General features: G+C 34.8%; 1 protein-coding gene across 3 annotated transcripts in view; it reads right to left on the reverse strand.

The window, feature by feature from the left end:
* The window catches only part of KHDRBS2 (KH domain containing, RNA binding, signal transduction associated 2), a 429,412-nt gene that overhangs the window by 265,931 nt on the left and 145,063 nt on the right, over nt 1-18,418 (reverse strand). For all 3 annotated transcript variants that reach the window (XR_001145205.1, XR_001145208.1, XM_004673598.1), the window contains exon 3: nt 14,954-15,070. Coding sequence is in view for 1 of the 3 variants with exons in the window: in XM_004673598.1 (XP_004673655.1) it covers nt 14,954-15,070 (117 nt within the window). In the remaining 2 variants the exon portion in view is untranslated. The remainder of the gene's footprint in view (nt 1-14,953; nt 15,071-18,418) is intronic.

Consider the following 18,418-nt stretch of genomic DNA (forward strand, 5'->3'; position numbering starts at 1 on the left):
CGCCACCAGGGAAGGCCCAATCTAACATTATTTTGATGAAACTATATCACAAATGTATCAAACAGTAACCAGAAGACTATCATGCCTATCATCTATTAAAATGTAAAATGTGAATAAATAACACTATGAGGAACTAGAGGTTTGTTTTGAATTTAATTTTTAACTGTCATACGATAGGATGAGAAAAAACAAACATTATCCGAATTAATTATAAAAAGATGTCTATCCTCCACTACATGAAACTGTGAAGTAGTTAATCTGCATTTAGCACCACTGACAAAGTACAAGAAAAAAGACTAGAAAAGGTAAATAAGAAGTAAGCATGGCACATTAACAGACCTGTGTTGTCCCTGTTGTTTATTACAAGTTTACAACAATCTCCAGATTGCCCCTAAAAAATGTAGCTATATGAAACTAAAACTTGGGGCCTTGCTGGTGCTGCAAGTATTAAAAATAGCACTATCAAGCTATTTCCAGCCACTGTAGCAAGAGTTGGATCCCTGGCTGGCGAGGGAGCTAACCCACATGGCCCTGCAGACCTCTCCTGTCTTGCTCCCCTTAGCAGTGTATTTCAGTACATCTGCCTGTTCTGCTCCCCACTCTGTCTCTGGTGAATCGTCTCTCATCTCCGCACCTCTTACCCGTTCCCTAGTTTTTATAAGCACAAATAAATAAGTCTTTAAAAAAAATTAAACTAAAACTTGTATATTACAATGACAGATAAAGTTCTGTTACTATTATACATAGCTTTTGCATTTTTAAACTCAATGAATTTACAGATATGAATTATTTCACTAAGAAATAAATGATTCGTTAAAAAAAATACAACTACTTCTGAAATAAGCGCTATGATAGAAACCTCCACTTTACGAAAAACTCAGAATCCCAACAAAAGGATATTTATTGAACTTAACGATTAGAATTTAATTTTATAGTAGGGGAGGAAAGACAGGAGAAAGCAGATTTTTTTTTTTTTTGAACAACCACAAGAGATTCACCACTGAACTGTCAGAGCTGAGAAATGAGAAATCTGCTTTAACATCAGATGCGAGGGAGGAGATGAAGACTTTTAATATCACCACTCCAGTGCACCAGCAATAAAACAGGGATCTTATAGCATCTGTTCAAAGTCTGATGTAATTCTTTAGTGAGTATTCCCTTAAAACAATATAATTTTCTAAAGTATCAGCCCTAAAGTGTGCAATTCTTCAGAGGTTAAATTTTCCTCTCAGTTACAAGAGTTTTGAAAATGCCACTGCTAATTACAAGGAAATATTAGACACTTCATGAATTAATTTGTAGAACTATTTAAAATGATGCAGATGGCTCCATTTATCTAACAAATCTAATCTCTCTGCATAGGGAATCAGAATCTCCAGTTTGCTTCAAATCTCTGGTATCCTAACTTATGACGTTACTGGAAAAAATATTCTTCCAGCCTTAATGTAGAGATAATTATCTGCATAATGAAAAATAAATAACTAATAAGTGTCCCTTATAGAACTAATAGATCTTACTGATAACAAATGAGTCACACCAAAAATCAGAATAAGTATATAACAAATAATTAGAAATACTTCTTTCTAAGCTTCTAAAAATATACAGTCTTATGCTAAACATAGTCATGAAAAAGGCAACATAAGAGCCCAAATATTTTAACTTTTGATAATTACTGTAAAATTATATAATAATATTTATAAGACATATATGAATCTCCATGGTAGCATTATTTATAATAGCCAAAACTATAAATAGCTCAGATTATCATCAAAAGAAGAATGGATAAACAGGGTGGTATTTTTGGACAATTTCTCAACAATATAGATGAGGAAACTAGTGTACTGATACATGACAAAAAGAATAATCTTCAAAAGCATTACATAAGCTAGTTTATGAAAATGTATTAAAAGGTTTAATGACTGCAATATAAAGAAAATCAATGGCTAAAAGAGACCAAGGGTGGAATATAGCCCTGAGGAAATTCTAGGAATGGGAAATATACTCTATCTTAATGGTGGTGATACAAACATGGGTATATTCATGTATACCATTTAAGAATGGTAGATTTTCCAAATATAGGTGAGACAAAAAAAAAAAACTGGCTGGGATGATACTAGTGAAACCAAAGAATAGAAGAAAAATCTCTGTACTGAGATGGCTTAAAATTGGGCTGAAATTTTAGCAATAATTTATAGAATTATAGATATATAGATGTATAAGAATTACTTGTGCAGTTTAACATACTTTGATCAATGTTCTACCCTATAAAACTTACAGCACTGAAAAAAAAATGAGAAAAAAAAACTTGACCTAAAGATCTATAGACACACAGAGATTTGTTGGAAGAGCCCATACTGCTTCTAGTCTCCCCCAAGGATATGTCTAGAATGGTGAATGTTTCTCTGTGCACTGTCATCACTAAAATAGACTGCTAAATCAGACATCCTAAGTACAGGGCTCCACTTTCCCCTTTTAATCCAGGGCGCCTATCATCTATGAGGACAGATTATGATACTCTCACAAATAAATTACCTATCTATGAATCAATCTGATACATTTTACATGATAAAAAAGTACTGGGCCAACATAAATTTCATATCTGAGAGGTAACATAAGTTTATATTATAAACTTATGTTATTTAAAGTAACATGGAATCATTTTCTATTTATATTTCTTGAGTATAATAAATTAGGAAATATTAAGACATAATACTCTTTTTTAATGTTAGTGCTTCTTAAATCAAATCTGCTAAATTAAGCAGACATTTTCATGAAATCAATCTTCTTGTTTCTGATTTCTACTTTACATCAAATAATGAAATATTTATTTGTTTCCCAACAGTAATAAAATAATTACTGTCTCCTTGGCAACACTGTATTTTGACTACAAAGATTCGTGAATTAATATAACTACTTTCTGCCAACTTTAAGATTGTATAAAAGCAATGTTAATGTGATATATGTGATAGGGTGCATGATATGGAAGCATATATCTTATATTTTAGATCCGGTGAGTAAAAACAAACATAACCCACAATAACCCTCGTAATGATAATGTTTTCTCAGTTTTAATTATTAATTCTCAAGTTATCATGTTAAAATGTATAGTGTTGCTGGGACTCCCTGGTGGCATAGTGGGTAAATGCAGCACTCAGAAGCAAAAGCCACTTCAGCAGGAGTGCCATCCCTGGCCCAGAGGTGACCCACATGGCCCGGCTGACCTCTCCTGACCCGCCCGCTGCTCACCTCAGCACTGTACTTCATCACTGTAGCTTCCCAGGCTGTCTCTGGTGAATCCTCTCACCGTCCCTGCACCTCTGACCTGTACCCCAGTTCTGTATGTATAAATAAATAAATCCTTTTTAAAGAGTATAATGTAGCCCTATACATATTATGAACTATTCCTTAAATGATAATTGAATATCATAGTGAATAAAAATTGTTTTCTTTTAGATTACTATAATTTTTATCATTAAATGTTAATTAAACTTTTTTTATCTGAACACATAGAAAAGGAGTCCTGAGAATATGATCACAAGGTAGGTTATATCTGTCGAGGTAATGGCTTCCTAACTTATTCTTTATTACTTATACTCCTGGATTGCTAAGGGTGACTGCTGACTAGATGAGCATTATTTAAATAAATATACTCTTGGTGGTGCTGCTGAATAAACATTAATCACACATCTCAGTAATATTCAAGAAGAAAGAAATGATAGCTATTAAGGATTCAAATGATAGGAAATCATTCGGATTTGAAGTAACTCTGGTTTTTGTAAGGTGGGTGAAAGAAAGAAAATTTTGGGAAAAGATTGGGAAAATATTCTGATTTTATGTTACTTTGGCTTTAAAGTTTTAAGACAGGTAAAAGGAAGAAAATTTTAAAAACATTCCATAAAAATGATAAATAATAAAAATATTTTCAAAACATGCAAAACATACAAACAAAGAGGAAACACAAGACTACTATTAAGAAAGAAGCAGCTTCAAATAGAGGACATAAGTTAAGAAATGTGAAATGTAAGGCTTCTGGAGACAATCCAATTTCTCAGAATCAAGTATTACACTTTATTTGCTTTTTTAAAAAACTCACAGTGATGCTACAATTATAGAATTTAGCAATTTCATTGTAGCAGGTTAGTGGCTGATGATTCCACATGCAAGAATGATAGCATATGAGTTTAGAAAGATCTCAAAACCCTGACCTTATTACTATTTTCAAAATTTAAAATCAAATGTTCAATTTGTACCATAAACATACATTATAAAAAAACACCTGTGTAGATAACATTTCAAAAAAGAAGTTCAGGTGATTTTTGATATCCAGATAAAAATAAGTTTCCACTCTACTGCTACTTGTTGAAGACTGTTCCTGTGATGAATCTAGGGCTTGGGACAAGCAGTACCAGACAGCTGAAGACAAGTTCCCAAAGAGGCCTTTTCAATCCCTGTGAGTGGCACCTCTGGAAGTATGCATAACATTGTTCTGAATGTAAAACACGAAGTGATGCAAATGTGTTCATAGCAAAATATATAAAATTTCATTTACATCATGAGCATTTCACTTTCCTTAGGCTTTTTGATGTTGTGCTTGGTGGACCAACACCCTCGGAGAATATAAGTGACCTTGTAACGTTGCTATTTATTTAATTGAAGAGCGAGTGATGTCTTCGTCTTTCTCTGAGCTCTATCTGGTATCATAATTATATTAAAAGAAAAGAGACTTCTACTTTTTATCAAGGATTGAACAGAACTCAAATTTTTTCGTGACAAATGCTATTCAGTTGAGTGATTCAGGTACTTATAACTGATATAAAAATTCAACATTTGAATGTTCTGTGAAGTTAAAAAAAATAATGAGAAAACAGAACACTAAGTCAGAGACCTATCACTGCAACTAATGAAATTCAGAATCTAAATTAGTGCTGATAGTGCACTTGAGTTAAGTGCGGGATTTTTCTCTTTAGCATTCCCACTCTGGGCCCATTATCTTCTTAACTGTATCTCCAAATACTCCAAGCTGTGCTAAAATAAGTTGTCCAAGTTTCTCTTCAAAGAACATAGCTTATATTGGGGTCAAGTTTCAGCAATTTAAAGTAAACATTTAACAGCATCTTTCTAAAAACATACAAATGACCACCTTTTCATCAAAAGCTGTTCTAAAAGGTTAAATATCATTGCTATTTGACATGTAAGAAATCAGTCCCACTACATCTGACATTAAAATCACCCATAAAATTAAAAAGGTGTTATATCTAAAATGAGCAAAATAAGCTGCTTAGAGAATTTGTGTTTCTAATATTCAATTCCCTTATTGGAACAATAATATTCTTATATAGGATAATTGTTTTGGTTATGAGGTATGTGAATAAAGCAAATATAATGCTCATAAACCAAATATAATATTCTTGTGAAAAATAAAGAAAATATTAACATTTAATAATATAGCCCACTAAATATTTATTGTAGTAATAAATAATTTTACGATATACTATTCATGAATAAATTTACAACTTGATCCCATATATAAACTCCATCATCTCTAAGAAATAACTGATAAAACAGGAAAAGTCGGGCCCTCCCTGGTGGCGCAGCAGGTTAAAGCACAGCACTAAGACGCTAAAGCCACTTCAGCATGAATTTGATGCCCGCCCGCCCCAGAGGTGATCCACATGTTGCAGCAGACCTCTCCTGACCTGCCCGCTGCCCAGCCCACGCCCCCAGCAGTGTACTTCGCCAGTCTGCCTGTTCTGCTCCCCACTCTGTCTCTAGTGAATTCTCTCACAGACCCTGCACCTCTGACCTGTACCCCGGTTCTGTATGCATAAACAAATAAATCTTAAAAACAAAACAAAACAAAAACAGGAAAAGTCAGCTAATATTCTCAGCACAAAAATGTCACATGGCCCTTTGCTTGGCTAAGAAACATTCAGTGATCTGACTTGGTGAAATAAAGGTCACTGGAGGTGGGAACAAATCAGGTGGGGTTACAATGGTCTGGGATAAGGGACTGGAAGAGCTTAGATGGTAGAATGGGGTGATAACATACATCTGACAAGACGTAAATTTGTTTTCCTAAACCACATAAAGTATTGTAAACCAATGTTAAATCAAAAAAGGGAAGAAAGGGTCCTCCCTGGTGGCGCAGCGGGTTAAAGCACTGCACTAAGAAGCTTAAGCCAATTCCGTAGATCCGTGCCTGCCCCGGAGGAGATCCACATGGCACGGGAGGCCTCTCCTGACCCGCCCGCTGCTCCCCTCAGCGGTGTGCTTCCTCGATCTGCCTGTTTGGCTCCCCACTCTCTGTCTGTGATGAATCCTCTCACCCTCCGCATTTCTGGCCTGTACCCCAGTTCTGTATGAATAAATAAATAAATCTTAAAAAAAAAAAAAAAAAAAAGCGAAGAAAGAGAGGAAGCAAAAAAGAAAACTGCCCCAATTTTTTTCTGGGGCAGTACTTTGTATAGGGTATACTATTTACTTCACCATTTAGGATTCATTTAGCAATGTGATAAAATGCTGGAGTACTTGCTTTGTTGGGTTGCAATAAAATTAAGAAGCCTTAAAGAGAAATTAGAATTACCTACCCTATTAACCTTGAGTCTCGTGACATTAAACCAGACATTCAAAGACACAAAAACGATAAACTAGCTTTATGACTGGCCTAAAACTTTTTAGCCAGAACATTCTTTTTTTTGGTTCCTGCTGTCTCATGAAATACCTTTACCAAAAAGAAATTTTCTAATTGTCTGTCTTGGAAGCATTTTTCCCATGCTAGAAACTTTGAAATAAAATTCTGACATATGCTTCCATGATTTGAGAATATGCTGAAAATTCAAAATAAGTTGCAAGTAAAAATAAACAACACAAATCCAGAAAATACATAAAACTACACAAGCCCTAAAATTATCAGTAATATAGTAATTGACAGGAAATGGCAGTAGAATATGAAAAGTAAAGTAAAATTATTAGTATCTGGACAACTGCTAAAAATATTTATTTCATTTTATTATATATGTAAAGAAACAGAAATTTCATCCCTTTCTTTGGTGTCACATAACTAACCTTGTCAAATATTGTTGCTAAAATAATGGCTTCCAGCTTCTCTGGTGGCACAGGGGTTAAGTATCAGGACTATCAAGCTATCTCCAGCCACAGAAGCCTGAGTCCATTCCCTGTCCAGGAAGTTGACCCACAAGGCACAGCAGACTTCTCCTGTTTCACCCGCTGCTCCCCTTAAGCAGTGTTTTCCAATAGATCTGCCTGTTCTGCTCCCTATCCTGTCTCTGAATTATTTTCCCCTCACACCTCTGGCCTAGACCCCATTTTTTTGAATGCATAAATAAATAAAAATAAATGTAAAAATAATAATAAAATATAATAATAATGGTTTGATTGTTATTATCCCTCTGCATGGGTTCAGGATTTAGACAGAGAAGAACAGGGCATAAATTTGATCTGTTCCCTGTATCGGGAGCTGTAGGTTGGATTCATGCAGCTGGTGATCATCAATGGCTAGAAGCCCGGACTCCACACCTGGACTCAAGTAGAACCTACCACTGGTGTCTACAAGACCTTTCCATGTAATATTTTTTTCCACAATGGGGCAGCTCAGTACTATCAGAATCCTTGAGGGGGCTTTTCAGTTTAAGAGACTATACTCTTGGACATAAGGCAGAGTGTACAACCTCTTCCAACCTACCCTCAGACACCATGAAACAGCAAGCTTCAGCATTCTACTGTTTACAAAAAGTCAGTAAAATTACCCAGCAAAGGGCAATCACACTCTACACATCCTTCTCTAAAAGAAATGTCAAAGGATATGCAGTAAACACTGAATGTGGAACTTAAAATATTTCTAATGCACACCTGGTACCCCTGTGTTGGTTATACCACATTTAAACTTGGTTGTGATATCTTGAAGTAGACAGTAAATAGCAGGACCAAAGAAATAGAACTTCCTCAGTGGTATAAAAGAAATAGACAATCATAATGGGAAATATTTGGAAATTTTTCTTCCTTCATACATTCTATTTTAATAGCTTAATGAATAAAAAATGTCCTGCAACTTGGTGTAAGATGATTCCATGAGCCTCCTATTTTACTGTAGCACAAGGACACAGCCCAAAGAGTCAGTGACAAGTGGACAATGGAGGAAAAATGTTTATGTTAGTAACATTAAAATACAGATTTTCAGACATAATAAATACATGGTTAATTACTAAGGTGTTAGGTCTTTCAAATTTTTCAAGCAACAAGTCTTAGTCACAAAAACAAATAATTTTGTCTAGAGGAAATTTTAGACACTCTGACATAATCTGACATAGAGGAAATTAGTAACTTAAACACTTTTTTTTTCTGATTCCTTACTTCTTTTCTCTACATTCCTCCTATAAGTGAGACCATTCCGTGTTTTTCTTTTTCCTTTTTGGCTTATTTCACTGAGCATAATTTCTTCCAGCTCCATCCATATTGCTGAGAAGGGCAAGAATTTATCATTTTTGATTGCTGAGTAATATTCTATGCATAAATACACCACTTCATCTTGATCTAGTCATCTATCTTGGGGCATTTTGGTTGCTTCCATAATTTAACTGTTGTAAATTATGCTGCAAAATAATGTAACTATAATAAAGTAAAAATCAAAATCATCAGGCAACTAGAGGGCAGACTCATTCTGTAGGGGAGGAGGAAGAAGGATCAGGACCAGAGTGGGAAGAGCACAAGTGACTGTGGTGATGGTATAAGGGTGAATTGGTGGTGGGAATTTCATGGGGAAGTCATATATTGCACAAAAATTAAGGATGATGTAATGAATATATTAAAAATTTTAAAAAATAATAAAATAACATAAATTATAATACATACATTGCCATCTCATCTCTGTCATTAAAGCTTATGAAAATACTGAGTCTAGGAGTATTTTTGATCTTTTTTTTCATTCTGAGATCAAAACACATAACAGCAAATAACAACTTATTTACATATTAACCCACTGGAAATGCTTAGGTGAAAATTATCTCACTAATAATCACTCTTTAACTTAAGCCTACCTATTTTAAAGGTTCGGCCACACTTGGGTTTTGATGTTTTGAGATATTTTAACCTGTTATTTTGATTTTGTGGAATTCTATTCAGAGAAATAAATGGATGTACTTTTTAATAAGTCAAAAATAGACTTCCACCTAGGTGACACTCAAGAGACTCCCCTGGTCCTTCGTAGACTCCAATGATGTTTGAGGATTATGAGAATCTGTTTGTGGAAATCCCTTCTACAGAAGGGAAATTGAGAAAAAAATGCAGATGGTCTGCACAGTTTATTAGCGGTACAGGTAAATTTAAAATAAGAGCCTGGGCTCTTGATTTTGTGGGATTACGAATTGCTTTGTTGTTGAGGATATTAGAAAATTTAAACAGCAGTGTATGCAACCACTCCCAGTCTGACTGACAGGCAATGTGCATGGCTTTTCCCCTTCAGGATTTGCGAGACCACAGGACTGTTTGATGTAAAGCATAGCCCAGAAGCCAAATGAAAGAAGGGTGACAGATGTGGGGTTCATCCCCATTTTGCCCACCAGGCAGCCACAAAGCTTTGAAGATTTTTAGTTAATTTCATTGTTGATGAAAATCATTCTTGCCATGAAATCAGAAAGGATTTACTAAAGTAGCCATCACCAAATACAGAAGATATATTATAAAATAGAAACTGCACTTTATTAGCACATCAAAGAGAAAGACTTGCCTTGAGAATTAGCGCATATATTCAAATAAAACTATACTATACAGCACTTTCCTTAACACATTATCACTAGCAGGTTTTAAGACCATATGCCATAATTTCAACTAAGCTTATTAATAGAAATGCCAAAATACCTTTCATTACAAAGTAATTTAATGGCAGCATGGCCATTTGTGATTTCCACTTAAGGGAAATGGATAAGCATGCAATAAATTTGTTTTCATGCTTTCCTGCTGCTTTCTCACTCTTATCTCAGCATGTCCAGCCTTGTCTGATTTTCTCTAACCTCTCTAACCTTTTTCTTGGAGATATTATGTTTATGCCTCACTCTTCTCTAAGATAAGTCTGTAGAACCACTGCTTCCACTGTTCTCCCTCACCAATCTCTGCCATCAGCATCACTAAAAATAGCAGCACTATCTGAAGCCACAGTAAGTTACCCCTGAAGAATCCTTAGAAGCAACTGCTGGTAAAGCTGGCAGCTGTGTGGTTATTCAGAACGGCCAGCCATATGGTGAATGAAGGACTTACCCTTTAAAGAAATTTCTGAACAAAATGAATTTCCTGAGATATTCTGAAACATTGCAAATATTCTATATATTCTCATCTTTCATTGTCAGAATTTAAAAGGTAGTTTCTATTAACCCATTCCTGAATGAACTTATATAGGAGCTGAATTCATATATTCTGAGATCTAGGCATGAAAACATAAATATAAGGTAGGATATTTTGCAATTGCTTTTGGCTTAGATACTAATACTTTTTATTTCAGCTTGATTTTTGTTTTCTTTCTTTGTGTAAAAAAATCACTGGTTAGGTGTGGCTAAACCAAAAGGAACATTTCCCAGCATCGTAAAAATATAAACATTAAACTTGTTAGAATCTTACTACACTTGACCACTAGAGCTGTTTTCTATGTTATGCAGTTATATAATGATGACATAACAAAACCTATTAAAATCATATTATTTATGGAATAAGATATCTTATTAGATCTATAAAAGCAAAAATAGGCCCTCCCTGGTGAAGCAGTGGGTTAAAGCACAGCACAAAGACGCTAAAGCCACTTCAGCATGAGTTCCATCCCTGCTCGCCCTGGAGGTGACCCACATGGTGTGGCCCCCCCGTTGACCCACCCGCTGCTCCCCTCAGCAGTGTACTTCATTAATCTGCCTGTTCTGCTCCCCACTCTGTCTCTGGTGAATCCTCTCACCGCCCCTGTACCTCTGTCCTGTACCCAGTTCTGTATGAATAAATAAATCTTTTTTTTTTTAAGATTCACTTATTTGTGCATACAGAACCGGGGTACAGGCCAGAGGCTCAGGGGCAGTGAGAGGCCTCACCAGAGACAGAGTGGGGAGCAGAACAGGCAGATGGACAAAGTACACTGCTGAAGGGAGCGGTGGGCAGGTCAGGAGAGGTCTGCCACGCCATGTGGTCACCTCCAGGGCAGGCGAGAATCAAACTCATGTGGAAGTGGCTTTAGCTTCTCAGTGCTGTGGCTGTAGCTTCTCAGTGCTGTGCTTTAACCCGCTGTGCCACCATGGAGGGCCATGAATAAATAAATCTTTATAAAAAAAATTAAAAGCAAAACTAAATGAGATTATCATCCTCTATTAATTCAATAATTGATAATTTCTTAACTTCTCTATAAGGAAAAATATAAGTTAAAGAAACTTATATTTTGTGAAGACAAGTCACATCTAATAATTATCTTCTATAAAGCAACTTTTAATTTACAGTTGAACACATAGCAGATGTGCAAAAAAATTATTTGTGTATAGTCATTTTACCTTGAATTATTCAACTATACAAATAATCCTTTGTCACAAGGTGAAATCAAATTTTAGACATAAGTTGTGGAGGAAATAAACTGCATACTCAACACAGAAAAAAAAAAAAAAACCTGCATTATTTCCTAGAAAGTGGAGACAGTGATTACAAGCAAGACAATTTAACAAGTTTGTTCCCCAAAAGTGCCTGAGTAAAAGGTTGCAGTGCAGGGTGATGACCTATATTTTATTTACATGTGCACAATTTACTTCCTGTTTAATGTTCAGTCATTTATTTATATTTTTATTGAATAGACTTAAAAAAATATGGCTGCATGTTGATCTTCTAAATGCCTGCTGATACAAACTTTGAATAAATACCACTAACATTTGTGTACTTGAGTACCAAGGCCCATTTAAGTAGAATACAAGTTGTTTTTCTTTTCCTATTTCAATGGGATTTGCTTTTAAATAAACATGAGACAAAAGGTGGCATTCCTAAATGTTAAGTCTATATGACTCCTTTATCGAAGCTCTAAAGTTGGCAAAGGTCTCTCTCTCAATCTTTCCATCTTTTTCTTTTATTCTTTCAATTTTGTGGTTTATTATCACTCTCAATATGTGATTTTATATGCCTTTCACATAAAGGTAAGTAAACACTATGTAAGTAGCTGTGTAATCTATAAATTCATTTATATGTACATACATGTATGTACATTAATACACTACATGCTCACATGTTTGGACACATGACATTACAATGACTGACACAGGGGCACGTTCCATAGTTATTTAAATACATAAATCTAGAAGCTAAAGGATATATATTTGGTTTCTGAAGCACATAAATGTCATGAGACTATGAAGAGAAGAAAGAATTCTTGAGATTAAGCCTCGGACTCAGCCGTCCAGAAGGAGAAGAAGATCTGGTTACAAGGATTAAAGGAAACAATAAAGAAGAGATCACAGCAACTGAGAGCAAATAATATTTCAATTCATCTTTTTCTATAAAGTTGGGAGGGGTATTGGATAAAGATGGCAATGGAAGGTTGCATTGCTTTACTCATGGGAAGATAATCTGAAAGTTATCCAAAGGGTACTAGACTCAGAGTGCCCCATGGTTTACGGCAAAATAGGAATGCCTCTTGGAAAGAGGAGGTAAGCTGGGATCATGTAAAAAGGAATACTGAAGAGTTTCAACACCAACAAAAGATGGGTGCAGAGAGATGTTTAGAGATATCGCATAGGCAGGAGTCTTCCCTGCAAACGCCAGAGCTGCCTCTCCTGCTTGGCCAGGAACCCTGGAGTGGGGGAATCAGTGGTGTGGAGAGGCATCCTTGACTAAACCGAGATACTATTAGATATTGGGGGCGTTGTTCAAGTCATGCTGGGCAGAGGCAAAGTAGTGGCACACCAATCAATAATTTACCAAGGATTTATTTTTAATTTTATTAAACGTTTACCATGGTAAATTTTATTTCAACTTTGTGTCCAACACCTTTAGCAGCTGAGGTCTTAGCTGTATTGTAAAACCAGCATTTTATCAATATAATATGATACACTATTATTGCTGTTGTTATTTTAATTTTAGTTCATTTTGTAAAGAAACAATGAAAATGTTGGAAGCACAGAGAAGCATGATCAATCATATAAAAATTAATCAATGAAAATCATGATTCTAAGTAAAAAGTATTATCCATTAATTAAATCAAATGGAAACAATACTAGGAAATTTGTTTCCTACTATGATTCAAATAATTATGGCAGTGCCTAAATTATTTTAGAGAAAATTTATGAACAATTACAAAAAAGTAAAATACATATGAATAAAAAATATGCACCAAATAAAAAATATTTACTAAAAGAAGGCCTGGAGAAACTACAGAACTTTGGGTATATGAGGCTGAAAGGAACACTTATCTGGCCTAAGAATTCACACCATCTAATAAGAGAAACAGAAAATTTCAATAAAATGCATTAATAGGAGAGAGTATTTAGTCTATTAAGGGAATTTAGGAAAGCCCCAGTGGGAGTTGATTTTTGATTTAAATGTTAAAACTATGTAAGAGTAATGTGAACAATATGAAGATTAATTATAAGACTTGCAATATCTAGAGAACATACAAGAAAAACAATATTAAAGAGTATACGAAAACACAGATGCAGATTATTGCATGCCAATTGCTCTTCACTTTGTGTGTGGGTGTGGGTCTATACACACTCACACACACACACACACACATTCTAAGCTGGTTTGTGACAGAGAGCATAAACTTTAGTTGACTACATATTATCTTATTGCCCCTTAAATACTTTATTTCTTCTAAATATAATCAGAAATAGTGGGGGCAGTAGGGTTGAAAAAGGTTTTATTTCTAAAATTATACCCAGTATTCAAAATAAGAGAGTAGAAAAAGAATCCCTTCTGCAGTGTACAGAATTAACTAGCCATTCATTTTAAACATACAGTGACTTGTTTAACCTTTAGATATAGAATTATAATAAAGACAAACTTCTTTATGCATGATATATTCACCAGTTCAGTGACATTTCTTACTATATATTTCTTCACTTAATATTTCACATTAATATTTGAGCATAAAACTCCAAAGCAATTTCTTAGCAATCCTCATAGTCAGAAATAAATGTTTGAACATTTTATCTGCATGGTAATTTTTAAATCAGAAAGTGCGGCCTGGTCAAATGATATACCATAACATATACAACTTTTGCAATAAATTTTAAAATAGCCTTCATAATAAAATCTATAAATAGATATATACTAACCAGTTATTTTCTCCAAACCAATTATTTAAAACACAGAAAAAATTACTATTACTTTATAAAATGGGGAAATGATGTTGTTCAGATGTAAGGTAAATAATTTCAAACAGCAACACTGATAAATCAGGTTATTATTGGTTGGAGGCCAACTGATTTAAAATAATGTTGAAATATTCCAAAAAATAAATAACATTCTCTTATTCTTGTAGATATGAAGATAAGCGTTTGAAATAATTTCAAGTGAAAGGATCAAAATGAAATAGAGCACAAAGAAAAAATGAGAGAATGATACAAGGACATGTTTAGATGACACAGTTGAAGATGGAAAATGGATCTGGACAAGGAATTGAAGAAAATGAACACAGACATCTGGCAAAGAAAAAAAAGACAGAAAAAAAGTTATGAAACTTGACAGAAGACTACATAAAGAACTTGAGAATAAAATAGAAAATTACATGTTCTCAAAAAATAAAGTTGATAATTGACTTTCATGAAAACAGAGAAGAGATCAGAAAATGGCCATCAGCAAATGTAAGAGTAGTCCCAGCAGGCAAAAACCACAGAAAATGGTGGAAGAACAGTTCAGATATCCTTGCAAATTTGGTGATGAATCTTACAAGTAATCTATATGTGTTAGCTATCGAATTCAAAGACAGTACCTTTGCTTTGTCTCTCATTGATCCTTTGCCCAGGATAGACATTTTAGCACCTGTTTCTTCCTGTAGCCTCTTCAAAGAGTTTCCTCTTGGTCCAAGCAATTTTCCCACAAAATTGAACTAGGAAAAAAAATCAATAGAGTAACTGATTTCAGCTAGAGAAAAGTGATAATTTGTAACAGGAATAATTAATAGGTTATGGGGTTTTCAAACTATGTCACTGAAAGTTAATGATCTCTCTCACATAGACATTTTAGATTTCTAACCTAGAATTCATTTAAAAGGATGGTTTCTTTCTAAGGGAACACCAACGTAAATTTATTTATTCATACAGACCAGTTCATTAGAGCTGGGGTACAGGCCAGAGGTGCAGGGGAGTGAGAGGATTCACCAGAGACAGAGTAGGGAACAGAACAGGCAGATCAAAGAAGGACACTGCTGAAGGGAGCAGCGAGCAGGTCAGGAGAGGTCTGTTGCGCCATGTGGGTCACCTCCCTCGCCTGGGATCCAACTCACACTGGAGCAGCTGTGCTTGCTTGCAGTGCTGCACTTTAACCCACTGTACCACAGGGGAGGGCCTGAGCACATCACTTACTCATATTATGAAAGAAATAAATCACATATTAATGAAATTGAGGGGAAATCCTATTGGGTTCTGTTATAACAAAAATAAATAAAATTAAGTAACTTCCTTCAAAACCAGATTTTCTAACGCCCTCCCTGATGACTCAGTAGTCAAAGCACAGCATTGCAAGCTGGCTACAGTCACTTCATAGCCAGGTGGATCTCCAGCTCGGAAGTGATTCACATGGTGCGGCAGACCTCTCCTGTCTCACCCGCTGCTTCCCCTCAGCAGTGTACTTCAGCATTCTGCCTGTTCTGCTCCCCACTGTCTCTGCTCAATCCTCTCACTGCCCCAGCACCTCTGGCCTGTACCCCAGTTCTGTATGCATAAGTAAATAAATATTCACAAAAAATATTTTTTTAAATTACAGATTTTCGAGTTTTTTTTTTAATTGATGGTCCCTCTGTGATAACTATGCCATAGTTAATAATTAGGGACTAAATGTTTTTCTCCTGAATCCAATGATCTCACTCTATCTATTCAATACTCTACTGGAGCATGGAGTAGTTTAGACAAACAGATAAACAGGATAGTATGGAGTTCAGAAAGATCACACTTAGATGGCCACTTGATATTCAACCAAAGTGCCAAAGCAAAGATATTTGAAAAGTAGGTTTTAAAAAAATGGTGCTGGAGTAAACTAACATTCAATATGCTAAAAAAAAAGTACCAAAATTTATTAAAACCCTAAATGCATGTATTCACATTTATATGATCATTATCTTGAGACCCAACATAGATCTAAACATAAGAACTAAAATTATACAGATTCTAGTAAGCATACAAAATACGTTTGCAAACTTAGACTAAAAACAATAAGTAGGAAACAAATAACACTCATTAAACATCTACTGATTCCCAAAACATTACAAAATTGGATAGATTAAGCCACAGAATAGGAGAAATTGCTCCCCAGCATACTTCCAAAACTAGCAATTAAAGTCTATAAAATACAATAACAAGTTCAAAAATGTATACATGTCAACACAGCAGACTAAACTAAAACTAAAAAAAAAAAAAAAAAAAACAGGATCAAATGTTGACAAGGATATAGAACTACTCTAGCCATCAGTGTAGGCAACTGTAATGATGCAGCTACTTAGGAAAAAAAGCATTTGATATATGTTTGCCAAAATAGTTTCACAAGAATGTCCATGACAATTTATTCACAACTACAACTAATTAAAAATATAAACCAATGCTTAGAGAATAAACAAATTTATTTATAAAAAGAATGAAACTGATGACTAATCTACAGCATAATGTATCTCACAGACAATATCTTGAGTGACAGAAGCCATACAGAAAAGACTACATTATGTTGATTCCAGTAAGACAAAATTCAAGGGATAAGAGTAATACATGTAGTTATGGGCAATGATTGCTGTTAAGAATAGAAAGTAGAGATTGGAGTTGCTGAAAAGTGGCATAAAGAAAACATTTGGGTAGGGCCCTCCCTGGTGGCGCAGTGGGCTAAAGCACAGCACTGAGAATCTGAAGCCACATCTGCATGAGTTCGATTCCCGCCTGCCCCGGAGGAGACCACATGGGGAGCCAGACCTCTCCTGACCCGCCCGCTGCTTCCCTCAGCAGTGTACCTCGTCGATCTGCCTGTTCTGCTCCCCACTCTGTCTCTGGTGAAGCCTCTCACCGCCCCTGAGCCTCTGGCCTGTACCCCAGTTCTGTATGAATAAATAAATAAATCTTTAAAAAAAAAAAAAAAGAAAACATCTGGGTGATGGAATTGTTCTTTATTTTCTTGAAGTCACAGGTGTATAAGATGCACACTTAAGACCTGTGCATTTCACTTATGTTTATAGTACTTCAAATAAAAATGGGAGGAAAAATTAGAAAGTCAAGGACTCATATAAATATTTTTAAAATATCACCACAATGAAATGTTATACAAAGCAAAACTTGCTCCAGGTAGTTGTAAGAGATAATTTCACTAGGCTTTTAGAAAATATGTCCTTTTAATTTTTGCAAACTATCCCAGTGAAAGTTTTGGGGCACTATCCTCCAACTCAATTAGCAGGTTAATATAGACTTGATACCAAACCAAGGAAACAAATCTACTCTCTACTCATGAAATAAAGTCCATTAACATTACAGTATTAATAGAAGTATTGTATTATCAAAAACAAAAGCAAAAGATGATAGTTGTTACATAGGTACACATGTAATTGAAGATGTATAACACATAATTATAATTAATATGTTAACAAAAATGAAGGGAATTTAACATTTATTTAAACATAACAGAAATTTGATAAAATTCAAATGAAACCATTATAAAATTCATCATATGAAAAATGAAGGCAATTTCTTCAACTCTACAGGGGTTTCCATTCAAAACCAATAAGAATCATATATTTAATGGCAAAATAATATCATAAATAAGATAGGCACATCTTGTTAAATAAATGGTTTAACTATTAAAAAGAAACAAAATAATATACATAGTAGCCCCACTTTGGGCCAACCCTATTTGGCTGGGCATTTACCCATAAGGGGATGGGTAACTTATGGGTGCTTCACTGGAAAACTGTCATCTCTGTCCCTCTCTATTACAAAGTAGTTCCATTAATATTCTTTCCTACTGAAGGTCTTATATACTAAGAGTATGTTTTGTCTTTATGTGGCAGATGGCAGAACCACTTATGGGGTACCCCTCAGTCTATCCGTTAACAAACTTATGCTTATGTGACTATATGACAGAGAAAGACATTACTGATATAGAGGAAGAATGACTCTGTAAAGATGCCCATGCCTTAATACATAATATTTATGAATGTTACCTTGCAAAACAGACTTTGCAAATATCAGTAAATTAAATATATTTA

This window comes from Condylura cristata, unplaced genomic scaffold (assembly GCF_000260355.1).
Source record: "Condylura cristata isolate star-nosed mole 26May11 unplaced genomic scaffold, ConCri1.0 scaffold00001, whole genome shotgun sequence".
Taxonomy (NCBI): Eukaryota; Metazoa; Chordata; class Mammalia; order Eulipotyphla; family Talpidae; genus Condylura; species Condylura cristata.